General features: G+C 39.9%; 2 protein-coding genes across 13 annotated transcripts in view; one reads left to right on the top strand and one right to left on the bottom strand.

Moving 5' to 3' along the window:
- mapta (microtubule-associated protein tau a) overlaps positions 1-7,951 on the top strand; it is a 34,107-nt gene extending 26,156 nt beyond the window's left edge. For 4 of the 9 annotated variants that reach the window (XM_008437209.2, XM_008437213.2, XM_008437219.2 and 1 more), the window contains 7 exons: positions 453-545; positions 1,425-1,517; positions 1,783-1,875; positions 2,394-2,486; positions 3,959-4,040; positions 4,217-4,323; positions 6,830-7,951. In XM_008437209.2, coding sequence (XP_008435431.1) covers positions 453-545; positions 1,425-1,517; positions 1,783-1,875; positions 2,394-2,486; positions 3,959-4,040; positions 4,217-4,323; positions 6,830-7,027 — 759 coding nt within the window. In that variant the 3' untranslated portion in view covers positions 7,028-7,951. Of the gene's footprint in view, positions 1-452; positions 546-1,424; positions 1,518-1,782; positions 1,876-2,393; positions 2,487-3,958; positions 4,041-4,216; positions 4,324-5,113; positions 5,265-6,829 lie in introns of all 9 variants that reach the window. The other 5 variants (XM_008437214.2, XM_008437217.2, XM_008437215.2 and 2 more) reach the window with 5 other exon arrangements.
- Positions 7,952-9,552: 1,601 nt separating this feature from the next.
- The window catches only part of LOC103481617 (KAT8 regulatory NSL complex subunit 1), a 44,579-nt gene continuing 26,143 nt past the window's right edge, over positions 9,553-27,988 (bottom strand). For 3 of the 4 annotated variants that reach the window (XM_008437207.2, XM_008437206.2, XM_008437208.2), the window contains 13 exons: positions 24,970-25,111; positions 23,783-23,866; positions 21,143-21,252; positions 19,959-20,094; positions 18,325-18,490; positions 17,821-17,976; positions 16,942-17,160; positions 16,698-16,852; positions 14,878-15,002; positions 14,734-14,791; positions 13,725-13,837; positions 13,396-13,648; positions 9,553-12,631 (listed from right to left, as the gene is read on the bottom strand). In XM_008437207.2, coding sequence (XP_008435429.1) covers positions 12,428-12,631; positions 13,396-13,648; positions 13,725-13,837; positions 14,734-14,791; positions 14,878-15,002; positions 16,698-16,852; positions 16,942-17,160; positions 17,821-17,976; positions 18,325-18,490; positions 19,959-20,094; positions 21,143-21,252; positions 23,783-23,866; positions 24,970-25,111 — 1,921 coding nt within the window. In that variant the 3' untranslated portion in view covers positions 9,553-12,427. The remainder of the gene's footprint in view (positions 12,632-13,395; positions 13,649-13,724; positions 13,838-14,733; positions 14,792-14,877; positions 15,003-16,697; positions 16,853-16,941; positions 17,161-17,820; positions 17,977-18,324; positions 18,491-19,958; positions 20,095-21,142; positions 21,253-23,782; positions 23,867-24,969; positions 25,112-27,988) is intronic. The other variant, XM_017310877.1, reaches the window with a different exon arrangement.

Here is a 27,988-nt window from a genome sequence, read left to right as displayed (position 1 = left end):
TGCAAGCCTTTGGTCTAATTTTATGCTGGCTCAGTCACATGTCAGGTTCTCCCTGGCGAAATTAAAAGCATGACATGGACAGCTTTTAGCCAGTACTTAGCATTACTGGAAGCTAACTAGAAACTAGCTTCCAGTAGTTAGCACTACTGGAAGCTAACTAGAAGCTAGTTTCTAGTTAGCTATTTTGGTTCTATTTTGCAGAACCAAAATAGATAATCTTATTTAACCAGTTTAATCTATAGAACAACTTGCTGTTTTAAAACATTTGGAAATCTTTCAGCACTAAATTCAGTTCTGCTTTTGGACACTTGTAGCACTTAAAGCTAACCGATTCTCCAGCCTGCATGCGGTTGCACGGATTCCTGCTGCTCAATGTGACGTCCGTTTCGGCTCATATCTTAAGTTGGTTTCTTTTGCTCTCCATCTAAAAGCTGCCGTTTTCATTTTTCCAGGTGCAAATCGTGGAGCAGAAGTTGGACTTTAGTAGTGTGCAGTCTAAGTGTGGCTCCAAAGACAATGTCAAACACAAGCCAGGGGGAGGAAATGTGAGTAACTGGGAGATGAACTCAAAGCCCTTGAGTTTGTCTGCAGTTATGACAATTAAATCCAACCTTTTGGATGATTAAGTAGTTGAAAAATTCTAAGTTTAAAAATGAAAGGTTAAGCTCCTAATAGCAGGAATTTGTAGAGTGAAATTAAATTTATCATTTAGGTATTTGCACCAAGAAAAATCGAGGTCTAAAAACAGAATTAGAATAAATTAAAGCTGGCATTTGTAACTGTTTTGTAGCATTTTACTTGAACCAAATAGAGTAAATAAGGGAGCAAAATTTTGGCTTTAAAATTATGTCATCTGTAAAATATTGTTGGTGTATCAGGCTGTAAATTTGGCTGTAAAATTTTATCTAGAACCTTGGATGTTAAAAGTGACAGAAATTACATCCCAGATTATATTAAAGGCTGTCACATTTTTACTTTTTCACATGATATTTAGATTTTTTGCTGATTTTAGGTTAATGGTTGATTCGTGCACCACTTCAAAAGTATTAACACCTATTGAGTGAAATTTTTATTTCGTTTAAATTTTGCCACATAACAATTTTGAAGACAGACTTGGTGTTTAATTGTAAATAGTAGGGAAATGACACTTGCTTTTTTTTAAATCAGTAAAAAAATCTGAAAAGTGTGGCTTGCACTTAGCCTTTTTACTCCAGTGCACCGAATCGCCTTCACGAGTCGCCGTAACAATGTTACAGTTCCTAAGGCAACTTGAGTAAGTAAAACAAAAATGCAAAGCTATGAATGGCAGCTTTAATACAAGGAGTCCAATTAACTTAATTTCCTAATTCAAAATGATTCCTCTTCCTCTTCAGCTATTCTTCCTCTGCAGATCCTCTTACCTGCCCTTTGTTGTTCTTCTTCAGGTCCAAATCCTCGATAAGAAGCTGGACTTATCCAACGTCCAAGCTCGCTGTGGTTCTAAAGACAACTTAAAGCACAAGCCTGGAGGAGGAAGGGTAGGAAACTTGTTTCACTTTTATATATATATGGCTTCTATAAAGAGTTTCAGGATGTGTTGCAGCCATACGCATGGCTCCTTTTGAAGTTCTGTCTATCTGTATTTACACTTCAGAGACGTTACTGTGTCAAAACCAATCATGTTGAGTTGTTTTTATTATTATTATTATTATTATTATTATTATTTTGAAATAAACACAAGACAGCTACTTTCAGTGATTCTGACAATAACAGCCTCTTCCCCTCACTTCTGCACTTTTCCAGGTTAAAATACTTGATCAGAAGTTGGACTTTAGTACTGTCCAGTCTAAGTGTGGCTCCAAAGACTATATAAAACATGCTCCCGGTGGAGGCAACGTGAGTAGGGATGAACCCAACGCCGTCCTCAGCAGTTCTTCCGACAAATCCATCCAACAAATCTTCTCAGTGATCCAGTCAGGACACAAACAGGGAACTCTGTGACTAACCAGCATTTTTATTAACTTTCTTTAAAAATTCTAATATCTTTGTTTTACCAGGATGATTTATTTTTTCAAAGGATAAAATTCATCTTCAAAATAGTATCATTATTGGTCATTCCCTGAAAGCGTCAGATGTTTGACAAATGTTTTGGGGGTTTTTTTCCCTTAGCGAATTGAAAGCCTCTTAAATCTTTAAAAAGATTTAACTTTGGCTCCAACGCCAAACTAAAGCCAACACCAACACACGTCATTTAACTGTTTATAGTTGTAAGCCTTTTAGATATGATTTTCTTAGTCAACTGGATTAGGCTGAACTCCACAGTTTTCTCCTCAGAAACTCTCCTCAATCTCATTTCTCTTTCTGCAAGATAACATTATGTTTTTCCCTCCACTAAAAAAAAAAAAACTATCCAGGTGCAAATTCTTGATAAGAAGCTGGACTTAAGCAGCGTGCAGTCCCGCTGCGGCTCCAAAGACAATATAAAACACGTACCCGGTGGTGGCAATGTGAGTAAACCACGGCTGCAGGTGCTAAATGCATCCCAAAGAAGAAGAAGGATTGCACGAAACCTCAGTCTCTGTCCAACCCGTTCTGACCTCGACACTCCTGCCACTTTTGACCTCTTAACTCCTGCAAATAACCGTTTGACCCCGGAACTTATGAGCAGTCATGAGCATTTTACCCTGCAGACCTTCCCTCCTCCGTGTCTCCTCTTGTAATCAGTTGCTACGAAGTGATTTTTGTCGGTTTTGCAGACCAGTTTGGTGAATAAAATGCTCATGGTGTAACATAAGCTCCATAACTGTTGAATGTGTCCGTTTGACTGCGACCAACCATCCAAACTGGGCCCTAAACCTGCATGCGTGAATCCAGTGTGTCCTGGGTGGTTCTTCCTCAAAACATTTTTTTTTTTTTACTAAAATTGAGTTGGAAACGTCTGAATGAAATGAACTAATTGTGCAGCAGGAGCTACAAAGAGCCTCTGTCCTCGCTCTCCTCTCCAAGCTTTAGCCTGTTGTCCTCGACCTCACGGAGGAAAGACTGAGCGCTTTGTGTTGCCGCACAATCGACCGTAAGATGAGGTCACTTCAGTCCAGCGCTGTGATGCACAGATGAGGACAGTGGCTTTTATCTTCAAATGACAAAAGTGCAACGTGAACGCAGAGTTTAAAATGGGCATAAACGTTAAGGCCACGTGTCATCATTTTTACATTTTGAGTTCAGACTTGTAGTCATTTCCGTGACTGAAATAAAAAGAATATGTAAAAAAGAAGAAGAAAAAAATAACTTAAACGGAGCTTCTTGTGGGTATTAGATAGATTTTTAAAGTAAAAAAAAGTGAATCGGAAAGTCAATAGTGCAGCTGAGAGTTGCTCAAGAGTGAGGCTGGTTCATTTGGATAAATACTGAAGACAAAGAAACAATCTGCAAAGTCTGCAGTTCAGATGTGAGATCATAATATGAATATTGAGGGGAGAAAAAAAAACATAGTTATTGATTAAACCTTATCTGTAAACATTGTCTCTCCACTGACACAGTTTGTTCTTTCCCTCAAATCTAAGTTTTTAATTGTTCCGATAGTCTTAGTTTTGGAGCAAAACATGTTTCCAACAGAGACAGTTTTGGTGGACGTTATAGCGTAAAAGACTGATGTTTAAATTATTTATACTTCATAGCTCTTCCTGTTACACTTATCTGCTTTGAAAGCTGTGGAAAAATTACTTTGTATTTTATATATATTTCAGTTTTCAGGCTCTGAAATCTGATGATACACGCACTTTAAGCTTGGTAATTGTTTAGTTCAGTACTAACACTGGATTTAATAATAGTCTGCTCTCTAATCTACTGTTTTATTGACCAGTTTTTACCTTCTTGGAAACAAACTAACAGACCTATAAAATGCTACAGTTTAAAGTGACGTGATGTTTCAGTTTTGGTTAAATCTGTTCTTCTGCTGTCTGTTTTGTTTCTTCTGTAGGTTCAAATCGTGCACAAAAAGATTGACTTGAGCAACGTTACATCAAAATGTGGATCGAAAGACAACATTCATCACAAGCCAGGTAAATGTTTAAAAGTGAAAAATGCTCATGTTTCCAGAAAAACTTGCTTTGAATGGGTGTACTGGTGAAAGTTTTGGGGATTTTATTTTATTTTTTGTTTTTTTTTTTACTTTCAGTTTGGTGAGGTCTGGTGTTGAACTTCTGTAATTCATTAACTGTACTGGATTTCTTTTAAGGTGGTGGAAATGTGGAGATCAAAACCGAGAAGCTAGACTTTAAAGTTCAGTCCAAAGTCGGCTCCCTGGACAACATCGGTCACGTCCCCGGAGGTGGACAGAGGAAGGTAGAAATGTCTCATCCTTCCTGCAGTTGAAGATCTCTGTGTGTCTCTTCCTTCTTTAAGATTTAAGGAAAAAGAAAAAACATGTTTAGTGTGTCAGACAGCCCAGAGCCAACTTTTCAGCTGGTGGTTCGAACTTTTGATTTATTATTGATTTCTCATTTTACCCTTAGTTTTGCCTCTGAGGTGAGCATAAATTAGAGTTAAAAAGATAACAACAATTATGGTGTAGAGCAAAACTACAGTGCATTAAAATAGATAAAAATTATATTTAGTATTACCTTTTTAAATAATATGACAGATTTTCCATTAGTTAAGCAACGTTTATTGATTGGTGAAGATGCATACTAGAATATAACATGCATTTGGATAGATCAGTCGAATGTTGGCAAAGCTGTTTTTTTTTTATTTTAAATTAGCTATGAAGTGGAGATTACTGAAAAGGAGCTGAAGTTCTGGTTCTGGTTGTATTGAGTCCCTTTCTTTATAGAAACCTATAATGTGCGAGTCATGGTCGGGGGTTTAAACCCGACCAGCAGATTTCTGCAGCGTATCGAAAGCTCATCTGTTTCTCATCACCGCTTCCCTCCTCCCCCCATTAGAGCTTCTTTCATTGTATTTCCTCCATTTTTTTTTTTTTTATAATTTCATAACAAAGTTCTCATTATTTGCATTATTATTGGTCAAATATTGTGTTGTTTTCTTTTTCTTCTTATTGTTTCTGTTGAAACCATCCCATTTGTTTTTGTTGCATGCGTTGTCATTCCTCCCCGCCGGGGCTCCTCCTGTATAGCGGGAGAAGGGCAAGGACGCGGAGGGCAGTGTCTCAGACAGCATGTCCATCCCCTCCCCTGTTGCCACCCCCCCTCAGTCACCTCAGACTGTCCCTTCAGCACCTACCACACCCATCCTGACGAACCCTCTCATAAAGATTGAGGACTCGCGTAAGTATGTGTGCGAGCTGCAGGATTTCACGGAGAAAACGAGTTTCTTCTGAAACCCGAGCTGTTTGGGTTTCACCGTGGGGGCTCGTCGCCACGCCGCGTCGATGCAAATGCACTTTGTAGTTTTAGGGTGTTATGTTGTTAAAAATGTTTCCAGAGGTTCTTTCACATGTGAGCAACATGCTTCCCAGGTTGTTAAGACAAGAAATGTAAAAAGAAAAGAAACATGGCGTAAGTCATAAAATTAAGTTAGATGAAAAGAAAAATAAAACATTTATTTAATTATTATCATGGAAAATAGTCTAAATTTTTGAAGGATGACTGCACTTGTGCGTGTTGTCCAGCAGAGGGAGTCCTGTAGCTTGTCGCACTTCTTCAGGCCTTCTTTACTCTGAAAATGAAATTTGTAAATTTACAATAACATATTTTAAAATAAAAAATGTTATAATTATCACGTTAAAAATGATTTACCCCCCTTGTATTGTGGTTGTCTTGCTACCGTCACAAACTTCAGTGTATTTTATTGGGATTTAATCTTCTGAACCAACACAAAGTGGCACATACCTGTAGAAGTGGAAGGAAAATAATTCATTGTTTCCAAACTAAGTTGGTACTTTGAAAAACCCACCTTTGGCCGCAGTCTTAGCTTCCAGTCTTTTGCGGTCCACCAGCTCTGCATGTTTACTTACTCTTCCCAAAATAGCCTAAGCTGAGTCAGACTGGACACAGAACCTCTGTGAACATCAGTTTTCAAGTCTTGCTACATATTCACAATTTTTATTTAGCTCTAAACCAGGTGTCTGCACCCTTAACCACACAAAGAGACATTTCTGTCCTCAGTCTGGCCAAACAAAACTTAGGTAGAGATGCAAATTTTAAACTTTAAATGAATATTTAAAAAAAAAAAAAGACAACTTCCATTTTTGATCAATATTTACTGTAGCAAATTGTTGTCATGTTTAAAGAACCACATTTCTATTTCTATTTTTAGATTTTAAAACAAATGAAAACCTTTGCAAAAAGAGGATGGATAGATTTTCTTCCATCAGATGTCGGTGTAGCTAAATAAAAGCATATCGTTTCCAAGCTTGTGACAAGAAAACTAGATTTAAATAATATAACTGATCGCAACTAAAACATGCATTTGTTCATTTAAAAACATTACTTCATTTTTAGTCAAAGTTTTAATGAGCCACTGTGGAAGACCCAAAGAGCCACTTGTGGCTCCAGAACCACAGGTTGCAGACCACTGCTCTAGACTTTGTCTAGGACATTCTAACACATATTAATATGCTTTGATTTGAGTTACCCTGGTTGGATGTTTAGGGTCAATGAAGCTCTTCAAACTGGTTTTCTTCCAGGTTTTTACTGTATTTTAGCTCCATTCATTCCCACAGCAGTAAAAACTTCAGGAGTTTCATTTCAGACACTGCTTTGTGTTGGTCCATTCATATAAAACACACCGAAGTCGCTCGGATTTCTTCCAGTGATCTGAAACCTCCTCAGAGTCTAATTACCTCAGCAGGGAAGGGGGTCATGAATCTGACCTTTCCTGCCGGTTGCAGATTGAGAGCCACAAGCTGAGCTTCCGTGAGACGGCCAAGGCACGCACCGACCACGGCGCTGAGATCATCTCCCTGGAAGACTCGCCCCAGCAGCTCAGCACCGTGTCGTCCTCCGGCAGCATCAACATGACCGACTCCCCGCAGCTCTCCACGCTGGCCGACCAGGTGTCCGCCTCGCTGGCCAAGCAGGGCTTGTGAACGTGCCCCCCCACCGCCTCGCCCCCGCTCCCGCTTCCTGCTCCACCTGCACCACACCACCACGTAGAGGAGTTGTATAATGCCTTCCTCATTACTTTCACTGGACTTTTTTTTTAAGATACCCATCACTGTTTGTCCTCCACTAACCTCTTAAATTTACTGAGGCGTTTCTTTTTAGAGAAGAACAAAAAAAGAAAGAAAAAATCTGAATAACAGGTAGGCCAAACTGTATTGATTTCTCTCTGTGGTCTTCTTGCAAAAATACGTAAACCTTTTGTAGTAAATATTTAGGAGTTAAAGCATCCAGCTGAGAAAAATTTCCCCAGCGAATCCGAGCGAATTGTTTCATCCCAACGCATCCTGATGAAAAAAACGACTTGGTTTCCTGTCACAGACTGTGAACCTTTACCAGTTTCCCTTCGATGGGTGTTCACTAATGTTTTTTTTAATTTATTTTATTTTTTTTTAATTTAGATACACAGAACATGAGCCTTGAGAGAGGAGGGCGAATCCAACTCTTTAGCTCCAGTTTGATATAAAGGAACAGTGACGGGCTCTGATGAAGGTTTGGGAGGAAAAGAAATGTCAAAAGAAAAAGTAGCAAATTTCTTGTCTAGCCAGAAAAATGTCTTGCAGACCTCTCTGCTTTCTTTGCTTTGTGTCCCGACATGTGCTACAGTAGGTGGCCGTGGTCGGTGGTGTGGCAAAAATAAGAACCACTGAGGAGCAAAGGGAGGCGCTGCCTGAGCTTTGAAGCTAAAAGGAAACTCTTCCCGGCCGTCACTCACTGTCTGAACTCAGACGTTCATCCAGACATGTGATACCCAAACCTCCGTTCACCCATTCCTCAGCTTGTCTATGCTCCTTCACAACACGACATTACAGTAAATAAATTCATGGCTCGAGGCCTTAGGTGTATTTACATTTTGTGCATTTTGCGTTTTTACGATGTTTACAGATTTGATGACCTTGGAAGTGCAGATAAACATTTTATCACTGCAGCTATTACTATCTTTTATCTTTGCAGCAGCCATATTGAAATTTGACAACACAAGGTGTCAAATAAAAATGGAGAAATCTGAAACTTTTTATACAAAAGAGCATTGGCACTGGAATAAAACAATTCAAACTTTAATTTTAGAATAGCGGGGAAAAAGTCAGAATTCTGTCTTTAATCTCAGAGACTGACTACTACTTTCTATAAAGGTTTGACAAAAAAAAGGTTAGTTTTTTTTTTGGTCCCTAAGCCTCTTCCCTATTGTGAAGAGGTAGCTGGAATTGTATGGCAGTAAACTATGTGATATTTTGGGAAGAAGATATAGCCCGCCTACTTTATGATAAATTGGCTTGCCATAAATACTGAACATGTAATCTTACCACAGTGTTTCTCAACCTTTTTCGGCCCAGCGCCCCCCCTAGCCTTTATCCAGGTCCCTCACCGCCCCCCACCAAAGAATTTGTAGGCTACTTTGCATGACTATTATTTTATTATTAATATAACTATTTAAAAGTTTCCAAAAATTTAAAAGTGCTGTGGTACCGTTGTTCTATCACTCAAACCGCACCATTTACAGCACCGGTGTTAATGCTATAAAATGAACGCCCTCTATCGAGGTATCACCCTTGGAGGGATTTCTTTATGTAAATGGGTTCATTTTTCAGAGGGATACAAAGTGAGGGTATTGTGATTTTAGTAATTACATGTTTATAAGAGCGATTTTATGTTGTCCTTCCATGGAAGCGGGCAGCTTTCAAACGGAAATAAAACACTTTTTAATATAAGTTGCTGCTTTGACATGATCACAGAGCTGCCAAAACATATGTACAAAAATACCAGRCAAAGTGAATCACAGCAACGTCATCAGCCGGTGTAACGCTAAACTGATGCGCTGAAGCTACTAGTAGCAGGAGAGCAGAGCTGCGCCAAGAAGCTAACAGAAGCTAACAAACACTGAATAGAAGAGCAGCTGTCATCGAGACCGTTGCAGCCAAGCATGATTTAATGTTACACAATACAGTTTTACCAAGTTGCTCAAAGTCTAAACTGGTATTGTTGTGCATATAAGGTGTAAAGTTTACCTTCTTCGACCAAACGGCCCCTCAAGGAATCCCAGCGCCCCCCTTTTGTAAAAATGTCCTCCAGCGCCCCCTGCCGTCCTCTGAACGCCCCTCAGGGGGGCGGTACCGCCCACGTTGAGAACCGCTATCTCACCATATTAACCCAAATGTACATCGAGCATTCAGTTAAAATGAATATCTGAGCGAACTGCGGGTGACGACCTTTCTGCGTCTCATATTGTCAACACAAAATATCCTCAGTGGTTTTATTCCTGGCACACCATCTTCAACAAAGGCGATTGGAAAGTTCGCTGGACTTAAAGGAAAAAAAAAAAAAAAAAAGAATGGCTAGGAAGTTTGGTTCGCGTTGGGCCAGTTTTATAATCGTATTCTGTGCATATATGACATGTATTTGATATGAACGGACATTTGTATTGTGCCTGCTACTGTCAGTGTTTCTCTTTTTCTTTTTTTTTTACTGCTCCTACTGTACATGTGCTACAGCTTGATTAATGGGAAGAAAACCTTAATACAGGATTAAAGGGAGGGACTTTATTGTGTGCAGTATTTAAACCACAGTAAGCACCAAAATAATCAGAACAAGGCTAATTAGTAATTTWAAAAAAGCTCAACGTAATAAAGAGCCCATAAAGGCTTTACTGGCAGTAACTTAAGGTATTATTTCAAACTCTTACTAAATAAAATAGGAAAAATAACCTGTTGTTGCCAAGTCGATGGGTGGATGAAGGGATTTTTGTGTGCACTGCATCTTTAAGGTAAGCAAAAACAAACTGTAAAGCAACAAGTTCACCTCTTCAGGCACTTTATCAATACCTCTGCACGTCACCACTAACCAGGAAACACACATCGTCTGCTTCCCTTTAGATTCACCTTAAAACTGTTGATTTTATACATTTAAATGGGTATACATCCTTAAAATGATTTACATTTCCAATGTTATTTAAACACCTATATAAGGTTTCTGAAATTTAAATTCAAGACTAAGCTGGTAGTGGTTAACTAGAAAGAACATTTTGTTTTTAATTCCCTAAAAAAAAAGAAAAAAAAAAAGCCAATTTCGGAGAAAAAAAATGGACATTTGGCTTTGATTCCTCAATTTAAGTGTTAGTTTTGTCAMATGTTCCAATTTGTCTGCTAGAATTGCATCACCAGTGATCACAAAGACCTCCAAAATCTGGGCATATTTAATCTCTAAAGATGATACATTTAAGGGTTTATGACACCACAGAAACCCTGCATATAGTTTGATGCCAAGGCTCAGTTCTTCAGCTGTTATTTTCTGCCAGGAAAACATCCTTTTACACTCTCCAATTCCCTCGTGATCTATTATGGCACTAATGAAACATCCTTGCATGCTTTTAATGTAAGAGACAGCCGTCTGCTTGTTGCCTCCCTTTCACAGATTGATCTCCTGGTGTACCCCTTTTGTATCTGCTCCGGACTTTTTGGAAGGGCGTGCGAGTAAAAAGGGTCAAAACTCAGCAGACGCGTAGAACTCCCAAGGTGCGCTCGCAACATTATCTGCATGCCGACGTCTTTTAGTTGCAGTAGACCCCGTTCCGTCTCCAGAGATCAGGACAGAAAGGAGGTGGAGGGGAGGGGATGAGACCTGATCCCCCAGCGTGCTGTGAAGAGGTTCCTGCAGTAACAACACTCAACCTTTTGTTTTGTTTTTGGTTACTTCTGACGCTGTACAGACGTGGAAATGTGATTGTTCTCGTTATTGTGCATTGATCAGTAACTGGTTTATGATGATTCTTGTTGCTGTATATGTGTATTTGAAATAAACGCTGCAAAGTCACACTCACGTCTGAATGAACCTCGAATGAATGACCAAGCCTGGAACAATGGTGCCAAGTTAAACATAAATGTTTTAATGGTACTATTTACAAGAAAGAAAACAATTCTGCTTTTTGATTAGGTTATAACTGCTGCAACAATCGAACAGGTACATTGACATCTTAACTACAAAAAAAAAACAAAACAAAAAAAAAAAAAAACAGAACGGTTGTGGTGTACAAAGGAGGCGGAAAATGAAAACAACCATAGATTTTTTTTCTTTTTTTGCATAGCAATTAGTTACGTAAAGTGGAGGAGGGATGAGGTGAGAGCATAATTACAAGGATGTGAAAGTGGAAAAAACAAAATCTGGTTTTGAACTGACCATTCTGAGGAAAAGTGTCATTAAATTACTGTCCAGAAAGACCTGAGCTCGGGTGGCTTCTAATTGAGAGCTGCTACATTTTAAATGTTTAAAATCTTGTTAAGCTGAAAAAGAAACCATAAAGGGAAAAAAAAAAAAAAAAAAGCACATAGGTTATCGTGTTTATGTCGCCACAATTTCATTTACAGCCACAACTGTTTGCAAAGGAGTGAGATTAGCTTTTAGGATTACTGGTGTGATAAGACTAACATCATCTTTTTTCGTTTGTTTGTATTTTAGCATGCAGGCAGCTTTCTGCCGGGCAATTGCTCAAACCTGAACATAAAAATAGAAAGCAGCTCCCGGGTCTGTGCCGTCACCCTTTTTTTTTTTTTTTTTTCCTTCTTTTTTTCTAAAACAGAACCGGCGGTGGGAACCTGTGCAGCGAGACGGGAGCTCTCCGAAGAGACTGTAGGAATGATTTTACTCTTCAAATAAAAACAAACTAATGCGATACACTGAAACAGACAGAACAAGATCAACAAAAACATGTCAGGAATGGAGAAAAAAACAAACAAAGAAAGAAAGCAAACCAGCAGAACTAGACTTGGCAGTACGAGAAGTGCTCTGGTGATTTCAGGCGACCTCTAGTGGGGGGAGGAGGGGACCACATCTTAAATGTACCTGTTTATGTGGATGAGGAGCAGGAGGAAGGAAGTGGGGAGGGTCTTTTTTTTGTTGTTTTTGTTTTGATATTTGTCACTCCACTAAAAATGTACATGGGGATTTACAAGCAAACTAGTCAATAGAAAACACCCTTTGGCCATATGTTGAGGAGTCGCTACATAGTGCGCTACAAGTGTACACGCGACATGAACACCACTAAGCCCCCATGTACATTGTTTAGCCTACTACAGAACTCACTTTTTGTAATGTTGTTTTATACTTTTTTTTTTTTTACATTTATCGTTTTTTTCCCTGTGACAAAAACAAGTGAAGGGAAAGGCTTCTATCTCCATAATGTTCACTAAAAACTGTGAAAGTATTAGACTGATGTTTGAATATCAAACAACAGGAACCCATTTAACATCTTATTCAGCTTTGAGGTTCTGCTTGTTAATGCCAGAGAGGAGCCGTGTGGGGCGGGGGAGGGGGGGCCGCCTCCGCCTGTCTGCCGCTCATCGGTGGGACGAGGCCCTGAGCTTGGGGCCGCCGTCGTCGTCGCAAGGCAGCTCCGCGTCGTCCGAGTCCAGACGCCCGTAGGCGGACGATCGGCACCCTGAGATGCTGCGGGCCCTCGGCCTGATCGGTTGGTCGCTTTCGGGCTCTGGGGCCGGGTCTTCTGGCAGGGGGAAGTTGCGGCGTTCCCACGGCGCTACGGTCTGGAAAATATAAACAGAAGTCAACCATTGCACCAGAATAGTTTTTTCTAATGCTGATTAAACTTGGGTCAATCAGTCAGACTAGGGTAAATTGGTAAGATAGTAGATGCATGTTGCTCTTTCAGATATACTTGCAGGGTGTGCCTTCTTTAAATAAAACACAAGCATGGCGTTTTGTAATTTTAAAACACTTTCCTGACATGCAGACTTTCAGAGCAAGAGTGTCCTTTTTCCGTTTTATCACGAGGGACAAAATTGTAAAAATCAAGCAAATAAAGTAGTCCAATTGTTTTTTTTTTTGTTTATTGTAGGGACGGGATGACTAACATGTCACTGTTGTAGAGTAATGGRCATGTGTTGTATTAAAATAACGGCAGCAGGTTTCCAAAACTTTTTGGCTCGAATGAACAAATTTATTGTCTGCATCAGAGCAGGATTTGGGTCACTTTCTTTTAAATCGCTTGCAGAATTTAGACAAGTTGAATTAATTGGATAAAAGCTGATCTGGGTGCAGCAAAGTCGACTTCTCAGTAAAAGTCTTTGGATAGACAAAATTGTAAAAATTTTGTCTATCCAAAGATAGACAAATGTAATAGCTGCCCTACCATATAGTGATGTGTCCAGCAAAGAGTATTTAGTTTAACATCRATGTTATGTTCATCTATCTCATTTTTGGAAACGTGGTAAACTATAACTCTGATGAGCAAAACAAAAACTTGGATGTAAATTTGCTGAGCCACTTTTTTTTATTTTTTTTGTCTCACCCGTTCCTCAAAGGTAAAGTCGGGCGTGGAGCACCGAGTGTCCTCATTGGACAGCAGCCTGTGGGAGTCGCGGGAACAGGGAGTCTGGGGGTTGGATGAGGCGTCGGGGCTGGGGGGGCTCATGGGCGACGGCACGTGGATGTAGTCGTGCAGCGAGGGGCAGTGGCCGGGGTCCGGCGATGCGGGCTGAGGGGTGGGTGGGTTGGTCCCACACAGCAGAGGCGTGGTCCGTCCATCCACAGATTTGTATGACCTGAGAGACACGAGTGTTAACGTCACGTGACTCGGACACGAGGAAGCTTCGGGTGGCGAGGGGGGAACCGACTCACCTGCTGCCCCTGCGTTTAGCTGGAGCCAGCGCCATCCAGGTCCAGCGGGAGCGCTCCTGGTCCTCGTGGGGCTGGTGGAGCTGGATGAAGGCGGCGTCCGTCAGGTCCTCCACCTGCAGGCCAACAGCAGCCAATAAAAACGCTGAAACATCTTCAGAAAGCTGCCCTCCACATTTTTAGATCAACTCTTTCTTAGTTGTAGCTTTTTTTTTTTTTTTTTTTTACATCTACAACAGCGATTTCACTTTCATATGAAATCTGATTTTTTTTTTTTTTTTTTTTTTAACAAATACTTGAATTAGACAGATTGAGGGGATATGTGAGGAGGCTGATTCGTAGATGTTCTGTGTGATTTAAATGAAATGTAAAATGAAACACTGTTTTATTATCCTTTGGATATGATTATCAGAAATGAATTGCACAACTGCAGTGATTGTGCTCATCCGTTTACAGTTCTCTTGAAGAAAAGAGAACAATGCTTTTGTCTCCAACTCAAGAATGAAGAATATTTTATTAGGAAATGTCAGAAATCATGACTCAACTTAAATTAAAGCACTAACATAAATACAAAACACTTCAGGAATCATTTTATGACTAAAATCAGATGTTTGTCTGTCCTGATGAACAGTTTATTGCAGGCTGGTTAATACATTCCTTTTTTTTTTTATTAAGATGTTGGTAAACTTCGCTGGAAATTAGATCTGTTGTTAAATTAGCTCCTTATTGTTTTTCAATTCAATTATATCTTTTCTAAATACAAGAAGAAAAAAATGCTGGCACTTTTCCTGGATTTATATTTCTGAGATTAATTAGAAACATTTTAAATCCCTGGAGAAAAAAAGGCTATTAAAGGTTATTAGGAACATTCATCTCATCCAAGTCGGTTAAATATTTGACCACCAGGTGTCACTGTTTGCTCAGTTGGAATACAAAGACTTTCTCCAGTAAACTTCAGATTTAAATGATTACAGCCAAACTGGGAGCCATAAAACTGAGCAGGAGTGCCTACCTCTCGCTCGTTCTCCTCTGCTGTTATCGGCTGAGAGAAAATGTCCACCGATCGCCAACTAGCAGAACAACRAGACATGTTGAGCACAGAAACCTGGCAGCTGGTGAGGATAAGCAGTCAGAAGTGACAGCAGGAGCCGGTTACCTCGGAGTGAGGATCTCTTTGTACTGCAGCTTCTCCACTCGAGTGGTGGCCGCCACAGACATGGGGATCACTATGTTGTTGATGTCGAAGGAACTCTCACCACGCCTCCGCTTGATTGGCTGCTGCTGAAGGACAGGAAAACATCGACAAATGTAGCAGAGTTGTTCTCGACACAAAGTGAACATTTTTAAACTGTCAGTTGGTTTGATTTCAAGCTCTGAAGGGGCATTAATTATGTTTAATGTGAATTTTTAAGGAACTCTGAACATTTTGATTATTGTGGTAAAAACTTTAGACAGAAACTTAAAGATGTATTAAAAAATTTTTTTTGCTGAGGTTAAACTAGAAGCAGCTTGGCTCCTATAACCAAATCAACTGGATGTTTACGTTTTTCTTCTTGCGCTCCACCACCAGAAAAAGTAAAAACCACAAGCAGTTTCAGTTTGAGTCTCAGTCTCAACCAATGTTGCTTTTATCAGAAACTTTCAGGCGGTCTCTATGCGTTCGCGATCTGTGTACAGTTTGAAACATTTACAGTAAAGCTACGCCTCATCCAGCCTGAAGCTTTTAAATCAGGGGTGAACCACTTGATCTGCATCACCCTGAAACTACGTTTTTAGGCTTTTACTGAAGAATTGAAGAAAGATMAAGATCCCTCCGACATTCAGACTTAAAAACAGGACAGCTGCTCCAAGTGTTGACAAAAACAGATATAAATAGGACATGTTTGGGTGATTCTGAAACTAACTGAGTCTAAGTACAAAAACATTTACAAAACATTCAAAACAGACATTTGGTTTATAAAACTATAATTAGGTTTTTTTATTTTTTTATTTGTTAAACTATTGTCTCTAGCACATGTTCAAGTACCAGAGTGCAAAACYTTTAGTCAACTATAGAGGTGGTAAAGATCTAGCTTTAAAAGAATAAGCTGCAMATGTGCTACTATCATACCAAAGTTTGTTTTCTGTTTGTTCAATCTTTTGTGCATTTAAGACTAGGCCTCATTTGCATGTTTTACACTGAGCCTTTCGAAGTGGATTTACTCCTTAATGCTTCAACAGATAATTTTCATAAAAATGTATTTCTTAACATAATAGTTCAGAATGTCACTTTATCCTTTGGTAGAATAAGTCACAGATAATCTGAACAAAATTAAGGTTATTTGCCTCATTTCTATGATCCTATTTGCCATCTGCAAAATAAAAAATGCATAGAAAATGTGTGTGATGATTGCATGACTTTAGGAGTCCTGTGATGTCCACTGCTTTAAAAGGTTAAAAGGCGATGGCTTCAATAAATCTATATATTCCTCAGTCCTGATATGACAATGCTTCCAAAACTCTGTGACCTTTATAATCTTGGGTGATATTTTCAGTGCAAGGTATGGCAGTGTCACACCATTCAAAATTATACATTTCTTTCTAATTTGAAGCATAAATTTATGTAATGTTTTAATCCTTTGACTTGAAGCATCACAGAAAAAAAAAGTACAGGCATTAAAAAAACATTTCAACCGAGTCAAATAAAATTAAAACGGACAAATGCAGATAAGTGTGTGGTTAGGAGTGTACTGTGAGTGGTACACAGTACGCTGATTATCATTACATGTCCTGAAACAAAAGGATCAATATTGGTGTATATTTAGCAATGATTATTAAAAGGAGATTAATTTGTGCAGCTACTAGTCTTTTTTATTGTTTATTTGACTTATTAGATATATTGTTTCAAACCACCATTTTAATAAACTTTTCCTTCAGGTGCTGATCAGTCCATTGCCCAACACAGTGTGTGTGGTGGTGGGGGGGTTGTGTGTTTACCGGTGTGCTGGGGACGCTCTGGCTGCCGGCGCCCAGCTGCGTGGACGTATCTGACGACGTGGACAGCTGGCGCGTCAGCGGGCTGTGGAGCGACGGGTGCATGTTGGCCAGTGTTGTGCAGGGACTGCTTGTGTCCAAGAAAAGCTTCGGGGAAGCTATGGGGAAAAGACGCATGGATGTAGGAGATGGAGAGGTGTTTTAACCTTTGRTTTGTATTGACGTGTGTGTTGGGGGGGAAACTCACTGTCAGCCCTGTCCAGTGAGTGCTCTCTTAATCTCTTGCGGCTGTAGTTCTTGTCGTAGGGTCCTAACGGAGTGGAGAGGGTGTGCAGTCGCTCAGTTTTGCACCCACCCTGGTTGTCGAGTCTGGGCATGCTCAGTATGGCGCTGCTGCTGCTSTTACTGCCCATGCTGCCATCAACGGTCCTCTGCTTGTCAATGCGATTCTTACAGTGGCTCAGTCCTGCGACACCAACCACGAAAACGGCCATTTTAAAAAACTTTAAAGTATTTAAAGTCCTGATTTGTTGTCTACTTCCTGTTGGTCCTGTTGTAGGAAAAGCAGCATTTCCCCCCAACAGTTAGCAGAAATGTATGAAGSAWACAGTTCTGAGTAACATCAATATGTCCTGGGTAGCATTTCTTAGAAAGCTTTTTCTAAGAAATAAAGTTACTGTAGAAACAGGCTTTAAAATTATCCAACATGTGAACAAGTTTCATTTATTTTTGTTGAGACTCATATTTGAGTCCCCCCCCCTCAGATCAAGGATTTACAACACAAAACCGATGAGATTTTATGACATAGTCATTAAAAAAAGAGAGGAACCAATATTAACATATCACTTATTCAAACTTCCCTGAACTGTAACATCATCAGCAACACTTTAGCCGTGTGTATCGAATCATATATATTGTTGGAAACAAATCAACATCCTGCAGGAAATCCCGAGACGCCTAAATATCTACAATGGTCATGAAAATCAGATAATGTCATCTAATAACAACAGTGTTATTTTAAAGAATATTTAGTGTTTGGTGTAATGTCTAAATATAAAGGACCTGGGTATAAATCAAGATAAAAAAAACAAACTAATTCAGGTTTACTGTAAACCCGGGTACTCACTGACTGCCATGAGGGAGCTGGTGAACTTGTGCTTCTCTTTGGATGAGGAGAGCTTGTGTTTGAGCGACAGCTTCTTCAGGGGTTTGCTCCTCTCCAGCGACTTGGACTGCCACTGGCTCTTCATCACCTGCTGAAGACGAAGGCCCACAGAAACATCTGGGGAAGATCAAATGAAGGAGGTCAAACCGGGATGATTTTATTTCATCAGCAAGATTCCTCGTATTCATCTCCCACACGATAGGAGGAGTCATACTTTATCCATAGCAGAAAAAATATGTTCTCAAACCATCACAAAACTTTTATTCATAAATAGCCCGTGATTTGCTCCAGTAGTAACTACTCAGTTACTCAGCTATTTCATTTAAAAGAAAAAAGAAAAAGAAAGCTGRAAACGTTGTCCAAGAATTTCCTGCCTGTCTGCCTCTTTATGGCCACTCCCTGCCTGCCTTCCTCTCCAAGATGTAAAGTAGGAAATGGCTGCATAAACTTCAGCGCTGCACTGACCATCAGGGAAGGAGAGGATGGGGTGGACGCCAAGATCCAGCCTTGACAGGCGCTCCAGGGTGGGAAGCTCGTACTGGGGTTCCTCTCTGGGGGTGGGCCAGCCACCACACACCACACAGCTGGGGTTCACCCTGCAGCTACACTGYGTACAGCTGCTCCTCGGGGTCTGCCARGCGACAGCACAGGGGCTCGTTAAAGACCGCTTCATTTATACACACAATTCATCATACACATCATATATGCAGTCAGAGCAGCTAATCTGTTTTTGTTCCGGCATCATAGAAAAGTGATTTTTTAATTTTTTTTAAAATCTGGATTCTGCAAGTTTCTGTAACTTCATTGTAACATTATAAACTAACTTTTCAACACAATCTTTTTTTAAACTGCAAGAACGACAAAAATAGGCTTATAGCCTAAATTGTGCTCAATTTACCAATTAAAATCAGTCAGGATAAAAGTCTTGTTAAGTTGGTATTTTTCAGCTCTGGCAATGTTTAAATGACAGCTTTCACTAATTTAATGGAACCATCAACTTCAATTTGTGTTTTCCTCCTGAGCCAAGTGACTGGAGACGTTTTACATCGTAGCCAACTCGCTTTATTATATTCTTACCCCATACAGTAAAAGCTTGGTTACATTTACTGATGACCATCTGAAAATCACTGTTATYGAGTAAAGTCTTGTTAAAATTAAATTTGCCCATAACGAAGACGYGGGTACAAGATGACGCAAGTCAAACATGGGTTGTTTGTCTAAACACGCAATTTTAAGACATGAAGTCAGTTTTGCACATGAGTTTCCCAGTGAAGTTAAATATCAAGAGATTAATTTTCGACAATCATCGCTTCTCTTGTTCATGAGATTTTGACTTTTGTCACAACGTAACACTTTAATTCCTTAGCAACAACTGAACTAATGAATGTTTCCAACGTATTAAAAAGACAAGCTGATGCATGAATTGAACTGAAAACTTTCAGGAAAACACTTAAAAGTGCAATTTTAAGATCCTCCTGACATTTGGCCATTGTATTATTTGAATAATTACAAATTGATTGAATGCTGAACAAATGTACATATTTAAGACGCACCTAAACATAACAAAAACCTATGGTTGAAATTATAGACATATTGTAATTTCAATACGTCTGTAATTGAACTTGACATGATTATGTTTCACTTTGTAAAGTCCCTGCAGAAAACCTGCAACCTTTAAAACCATATAAAAAGATGCATTTACAAACTAAACTCTCATTAAATCAGTGACAAAGGTTCACAATTAACTCACTTTCCACTTCTCAATTAAAACCTGATCGCCCTCTTTTGTTGTGCAACTCACAATGCAGAGAGTTTTCCATACACAAGTCAGCCATTTCTTGTTTACTCAGTTATTAGGTTACAGGCCAGAAGGCACTCATCAAAGTGCAGTGGAACAACACAAGACGCTCTGAGAACAATGGTACATTCACCGCCGCTGAATGAGCATCAAATACCAGACGATTTTAGCCAGCAAAAGCCGATTCTCTGAGTTTTTAAAGCAAATGTATTGAATAAAAAATGAAGGATCAAAATTATCCGGCATTAAGATTCAACAGCAAAACAAACCAAAAAAGGCTGGGATGGGCAGACTGGCTCACCTTGCCGTTGAGGTTCGTCACCGTGTTCGGCTGAATGAGCCGCCGCCGYCGGCAGCCAACGAGCGGCCGCGTACGCGCCGCCACACACGTGCTGTCGTAGGCCGGCTGGAGCTTGCCGTCTGAGCTGTCCGCCATCCTGCCACAACAAAGAAGGGAGACGGGTCATCAGGAATGCCTACACCATGGTTTTATTAAAACKTTTTCTGCTTTAACGTAACATCTGGCCAAGAAGTTACATCTGGTCCGGTTAAMATCCAGTTAACATTTCAACTAGGATAAAAACAGCTTAGAAATTTCCTGACTGGAACTGATCTCTAGTTTTGTTTTAAGATTTGGTCAAYAGATTTTGATTTAATTTTCCTAAAACAGGCTTCTGGAAGTTGAGTCGTTGGAGCTTTGTTCCGCATAATCAAAAAACACCCSGGAAAGTGTTCGCCATGGTGGTYGTGACAAGAACAGGCGGACGACGTCAGGCTGAGAACAAAATCGCACAATTTTTGTCATGCTACTGAAACAATGAAAGAGCTGACTGTCGGTACTTCGACCATGCAGGCCGTTAATGCCAAGACAGAGGAAAAAGAAGAAAAAAAAGAGCTGAAAATTTTTAAACTGATTTTTAAACTGAATCTGGRAGAAAGTTGCAGCATTACAAAAATATCCCAGTTTATGAATCAAACCACATTTCCCTAACCTTTGGTTTTAATTTTATAATCTCATTTATCAAATWAAATTAAGTGAAAATTGACCTATTTTAGTCTTCCATCACTTTATTGTTTATGTGCCTTATTATGTGCCACTCCCTCATGATGTAACAGTTGAGTGCAGTTATGATTAATGTTTGTTTTCCTCAAAGCAGACATTTCAACAGGAGCATTGTTAAACACCTCGGTTCCAGGTCYGTGTTGTAATGACCGAACCGTCAGCCTGAAGCCCCGTTCAATCAGCTCATCCAAATGAAAGCAGTCGTTTTCTTTATTAATTACAGCGCTGCTCTTTAGTCATGACWAGTCAAGATGTGGCCTGTAAAACAAACCCTGAGACTTTCCTGCTGATGAACAGATTCAGAGTCTAATCACTGCGGCTCTCGGTAACATCAGCATCTGATAATTACACATCCATTACTGCGGACAACCCGCTCTTCCATTTCTCAGAAATCTCAACATGAAGGTAATGATTAGCTGTACCTGCTGAGGACGCCGTTCACTGGCTGCCCGTTCTGACCTTTCCACGGGCCCTGCTCTGTGCCGGTGACGTGGGCGGGGCTTGTATTGTCCAGCCGTTCTGCACCAACATCCTGCGTCGACAGATAAGACAGAAACCAGTTGAGACTACACCTCGGTGCGTTAACTGGAACAGCCTGACCCCGCAGCGCCCAGCCGGGCCAGGATATTTAAGGAAACGACATAACAGATGAACCGAACCATCCCCATCCTGAATTATTCAGACAGATTTGTTAAAAAGGCTGGAATCTCCCAAAGCTAAAAAAATCGACTCTCCATCAGAATTTGCAGCTTGCTCTGCTTCACAAGCTTTTAATGGTCTTTCAAATGAGAAATGTCTTCACAAGGACACCAAAAGCATGCAGTTGGGAGCTTAAAATGAGAAACTGCACCAAGAATAAGAAAAACAAACCGTTCTCTACTTTAAACCAAGAGAATGGGAGCACGCACGCACGCACGCACGCACTACTTCAGGGCCACATTCTTTCAAACAATTTCAGTCAACGCAAAGAGAAGCACATTTTGAGACAAATTGACAAAAATTGCTTGTGTAAGAATGCTGAAAGAGCTTTTTTTTATTTTTTTTATTGAGATTATTGGTTGGAAGCTGAGGGAAAGAAAAATCCTTTCCTTCAGACGCTTATTTCCTTTCCATGTTTTCTTTGATTTAGAGAAACAAACAGGTTCATTGTTTCTCACTATCAGGGGAAAAAAAAAAAAACTTGTGTAGAGGAGTCAGCAGGAAGTCTTACGCTTACATACTAAAACACAGAACGAGGTGCTGCTCAATTCAAATATTTTATAAGCTAGTTTGCATTATGACCGAGCTCGTCAGTAAAACAAACATTCTCAACAGCGGCAGGATGCAGAACTGATCTGATTAGTCCTAACATTTATTACACTTTTTAAGTTTAAGCGCCTTAGCTTAAACTGCTTTACAACTTCGCTGGGGTTTCGGCGAGATAAAACAGATTGAAAGACACACCAAATAATAAAACCAAAAAAAAAAACACAACAGGCAAAACAGCATAATTAAACTAGAATGGGGTTTTAAGAGAAGCTATCCGTGATAACACAGTCGGCCTTAAGAAAGACTTTCAGTTTTAATCAAAAACAATAAAGGTCAGAGTTCAAAGGTTTATTGACAGCACTTTATGATTATTGCTGAATGCTACATTCACTTTGCCTGCAGCTCCTCTCAGAGGAACCTTAAGGTTCAACCTTAGAGAACCTTAGAGGATTAAATTTCAATCTAAAAGTTATTAGTTTTATTATAAGATGCATCTAAACAATCATTTCATTTTGGATAATTACATCTACACTACATTGGAACATTACGTATCACCACTACTAGCTGTAATAATAATAATAATAATAATAATAATAATAAAGATAAGAAAAAGCTTTTCCATCAGGACATCACCTGTCCACCCTACCAAAGGTACCAAGACCTGCTTTAATGACCGTGGTGTCACTGTGCGGACCAGATCTAAACCAAGACAATCTATGGAGTATTGTAGAGATGAAAATGAGCAACACCAGATCCATTGAAGGAGACGAGCTGAATGATGCCGTTAAAGCAACCTGGCCTTACACAACACCTCAGCAGAACCTCAAGCTGATTACCCCTCCATGCCACACTGCACTGATGCAGTTATTTATGCATAAGGAGTACTGAGTGTGCATTCTGTGCAATACACTGCTCACATCTATGGTAAAAATCCTTTTTTAAGTCTTCTCATATTTCAATAATATTGTAGTGTATTGAAATGAACCTCTAAGCTCACCTCAGAGAATGAATATTTCTGAAATTCATTTCTCATGACAATAATACTGCAGAAGTGGCCTGTACTTGTATAGAGCTTTATCTAGTGTAGAGACTAGATAAAAGCCCTTTACACTACATTCAGTCATTCACACACTACATTCAGTCATTCGCACAGTTAGAGATGAGCTACATAGTAACCATAGCAGCAGGCAAAGTGTGTGAAGAGCTTTGCTCAAAGACAACGACAGACAGAGCAGGGATTTGAACTGGCAACGCACCAGTGACAGGAAAAATTCCTAGCACAGTTGCCCCAATGATGTGTTACAATGGGCTTTCAACCATACACCAAACAGAAAAAGTCAACTCAAATGCTGAATTTGACAAAATTCAATTTAATGCCAAAAATATTGTGAAAGTGAGCTAACAAAGGCAAGGCTTTGCTGAGTGATGTATCCAAATATAATTTTAAGACTTGCTACTACGTAACATGATGCACTCTAAAATGTTAGCCAAATAATTTCCGTTTATCCATAAAAGAATAAAAAATCTGATTTTAAAATTAGGAAAATGCGTAGTGATAAACTGTGGTTGTTTTGAATGAACAAATATTAAATAAAGCTGATTTTCTGGCGATACTGGGTTAGCTTAAATAAAACAACCGCAAGCCAATTTCTTCTTCAATCAAGTCATGAATGTGGCATTTGTAACAAAGCCGTGCAAAACCAGGAAAAATAAAGAGACACGTTTGCCATTTTAACACAAATCCTTGAACTGGTAGGAAAGGATTTTGCTCTGATAGAAGGTCGGCAGTATAAACACTAAAACCTGTTAGTTACCTGAGCATTTACAGCCTCCGTCTTCACTTCGGTGCCAGCTGTGAGCACAGCGCTGGGGGCAAGCCCTCCCAACTCTACAGAACCCTATGGATCAAACAGATGTGTTCAACTTTAACCACAAAAGTATACCCATTATGATACCCCTGTTAAATATCACAATAAAAGTATACATGCTAAAATACACTTCCAATTTCCTCCCTGCTCTCTACTGTTAAGGTGCTTCAAGTCACTCCTGACAAGAATAGTCGGCAGCTTCACCTGTGTCTGGTGAGAACAGTGAGACTCCGAACAGACTTAAAATACTACTGCCATGCAAAGAAAGAATTTATCATATTCAAGGCAAATATCGTCATATCACTATGTGCAATATTAATGTCAAATAACTTTTAATGGCACTTTATTTGTAGGAAATTATATTCAAAGTGTYAAAAGATGGAGTCAAAAATAACATGATRATGCTTAAGCTCAGAGATAAAAACACAGCAAGAGTTGGAAGCATCTCAGTGGATGCAGGTTAAAGCTCCAAAGTATAAGCAGAGCAAATCTGTTACATTCAATCAGGGTTTCTGTTACCTGCTAAAAGTCTAGCTTCTTGCTTCATCAAATCTAATTTTTAATACCTCACTGATACTAAAAATAGCCAAGAAGTCATCTTTCCTCAGCAATAGGTGAAACATCCAAGAGCATTTCTGTTGATGTTAGCCAATAGTGCTTAGTATGATGTGTTTACTGATCAAGAAGCCAAAAAAAAAAAAAAGTTTACGACTGAAGTACTAGCTTAAAAATTTACAAATGCAATCCAGATCATTCTAGCTCAGTTTTCTCTTACAAATATTTACCAGAGAAATACACATTTAACTATGCAGCCACAAACTACAGCTGGAAACTGTGTTCTCAGCTGCAAATCTCTTGGATCATGAGTTGGATATTCTTATATCCAATAARTGCACTGTAATTGTTATTTTAGTCTTAAACAGTGCGTTATTGTTACTATTATTATTACTAATCTTGTTTTTTGATTTATTGTTTAGTGTGAACCTATATGCACAACGCTGCTGTTGCATCTGAATTTCCCCTTTGCRAAACAATAAAGGCCATTTCTAGTTYTGTAAAAACATGAAAGTCCTCTTCCAATTATCCAGCAGCRCCATGCAGAGGCGATTAGGAAGGAAATGGCAGGAACCAACCTTGCTGGCGCGGATTTGTCTGTAGATGTCTGTCTGCTGTCGGATGCGGTATTCCAGGTCCGAGATGTGGGCCTGAAGCCAGTTCCAGTGGCTGATGATACCAGCTCTCTCCACGGTGTAGCGGCTCTCTGCCCGCTTCCATCTGTAGGGGGGGGGRAAGGTTTACAGCTGAGCCACTTCATGGGACACAAATACACAAAATTCACTCYTCCTAAAGTCATTTTTCACACCTCTGGATTTATTAACAGGTTCCAGTAGTYAAGAGGCAGATAGGGTCATTGTTTTTAAAGTACTAGTAATACACACTGATCATTAAAGCAGCATTTCCCCCRTCAGACTGCAGAGGTCAGTGAATCAGCATTACATATAACACCCACTAATGACAGCTGCAGGGAGCCTGGATGAGCACTGAAGCCAAAAGCAAAAACATTACAACTGTTTTATAGATGAAGAAAAACAAAAAAAAAAGGCGTTTCTGTAACACTGTTATCTCCGATTGTAAACACAGTGTGCAAAGCTCATAGCTGGGTACTCCATTTTACCAGTATGACACACAGAATGGGCATTTCAAAGGCAGACATGAGAGGAAAATGTCTGCTCCTGCACCAAAAGGCAGCAACCACAAGGGGAGCTGTTCTTCCAAAATGTAGGCCACAGTGACACTAGCTGAACAATGAAAATAATGACTCAGATGGCAGACAAAGATAGACCTCGTACCCCTGTGCATTCTYTTTCTTCAAACCTCATCTCTGTTTAAGTCTTCAACAAGGACCCGGTTAGAAACTACAGAGAGCATGCACCGCCGAGAGCACGAGAGGCAAAGGAAGAGGGGTGGAAAATGGGGACAACGGGGGCTGGGAAGCTCTGGCAGTCTGCAGAGGAACAGACGGGCTTTAAAAGCAATCTACAGGCCACAGAGTGCTGGAGGGGGTGGGGCTGGGTCAGGAAACAGAGGAGCATACACTGGGATAACCAATAATCCAAGCAGGGATCCTGCCTTATTGAGAAGCTGATCAGAGACAGTTCCTGTCCCCTAAAAGCAGATGCCAGCCACCAATCAGTTTAATCAAGAACCACTTAATTCCTCCCTTTTCCAACTGCAACATTTGCCCATCTATGACTCGTTTCACTGCAACACAGCATCAAGGACAAACAGCTAACAATTCAGCTGCAGTATTTCCTGCTAGCACCACTTCCTTTTGCTCTTCTACAGACTTAATCCTGTTCTGCTGAGGTAAACAGTCATGCTCTCCTTTCACAAACTACATGGTGACAGACACTGCGACAATCCTAGGCAACCACACGGCGCATCAGATAGGTGCACTGTTAAAGGTGGTTTATTAACATACATAAGTCATCATGGAGCCTTTTTCCAAAGCAAAACCAATAGGCTGAAGTGTGTTCGTGGAGCTGCTGGCTTTATGGTGAAATTCAGTGAGAGCTGGGTGGACATCTGAGGCAACAGAGGGAGAATGAGCCAGCCAGGTGCAAAGTCCCTGAGGGGGGGAGGACTGGAAAATGATGACAGAAATTCATACTGAAACAGAATAATGTGAGCTTAAACTTCTGAAGAGAGAACAGAAGGCAGATTGACCTGCCTATAAAGAAACCAGGGTTGTCGTCAACAGTCAGAGGGTCAAAAACATGATTTATTTCACACATTGGGGAGTGGGGGGAAATCCCTGTCAACTGCTGATTAAAGCAGGATTATTTATATTGTTGCAAGTTAAAATACTTTAAATTTAGTTTGATTTATTCACCATGATCAAAGTTTTCATCAGTTAACCTTAAAGTAGGTTAGCACCACATGAAACCATCACAATCCAAGGCAGTAAATGTCATTTAACGCTAAATAGCTAATTGAGATTTCTGTATCTGACCTGAGAAGTACTGAAGTGATTTGGGAAACAACTCAGTACTTAGTACTGTTACTGGTGAGGATGAAAAAGGACAAAGTAGTCAAAGGACATTGCTCATGCTTAATCTAACGTGGCAAATGTCTAACATTGACAGCAAAATGTAATTTTATAATAAGGAATATAGAGATGAAGAATTTGAATATAAACTGAGGTAGCAAATCTGCTTGGAATGATAAACAGATTTTTTTACTCCAAGGTCAGGGTTTAGTTAAAAAGGTATGATTGCAAACACACTTGGTCATCGGGTAATAGTTATTAATACACTGGGTTTTTCCAGTGTATTATAAGCCTGGCGGGCCACCAGGCTTTACTTGTGTCCCTGCCAGGCTAAGCATTGCTTATTTATTTAGGTTTTTAAAAAACGGTCGGCATTTTGTAAGACTTTATACTTGGTGTTCAGATATTAAATCTTCCACTCTTTCAACAACACATAATTATCAAGTGATATTTTCAAATTTCCTGTTAACTTTAAACATTTTTAACTCARAAACACAATGGACCGCTGGGTGAATCACTGCCCGAGCGCTCCAACCACCAGGCTCAGCAAGTTTGAGTTGAGGTGACAAGGAGGTAAAGGATTGAACTCACTTAGCATTTTTTCTTTGAAAATGTTWCTTCTTGTTTTCTCACTCCTTTCATCTGGCAGATGGGCAACAGTAGTTGAAACATCTACTCATTACAACAAATGCATGTGGAAACAGCGACTTATAAGGCTGCAGGCAAACTTTGAAGCAGACTAGCTACAACAAAAGAACAGGAACGCCAGGGCTAAGGTTCACACGGGTTTACCATAATCTGACAACAGATTGGAAGAAACATTGCCTGGTACGATGAGTCTACAGTTCAACTGCAACATCGTTTTTAGCAACGTTTAGTGGCATGGACTGGTTTCTTGAACGCTACAATGAGTTCAGTGTTCTACGATGGCTTCCACAGTCACCAGATYTCATACAGATAGAGCACCTTAGAGACGTGATGGAACATGAGATTCACATCATTGTGCAGCCGACAAACCTTCAGCAACTGTGATAAGCTATCATGTCAAATATGGACCAAAGTCTTAAGGGACAGCTTATTAAATTCAGGCCCAGGAAGATTAA

This window comes from Poecilia reticulata, linkage group LG19, assembly GCF_000633615.1.
Source record: "Poecilia reticulata strain Guanapo linkage group LG19, Guppy_female_1.0+MT, whole genome shotgun sequence".
NCBI lineage: Eukaryota > Metazoa > Chordata > Actinopteri > Cyprinodontiformes > Poeciliidae > Poecilia > Poecilia reticulata.
Note: the sequence above shows the minus strand (reverse complement) of the source record. Positions and strands in the feature narration are given on the sequence as shown.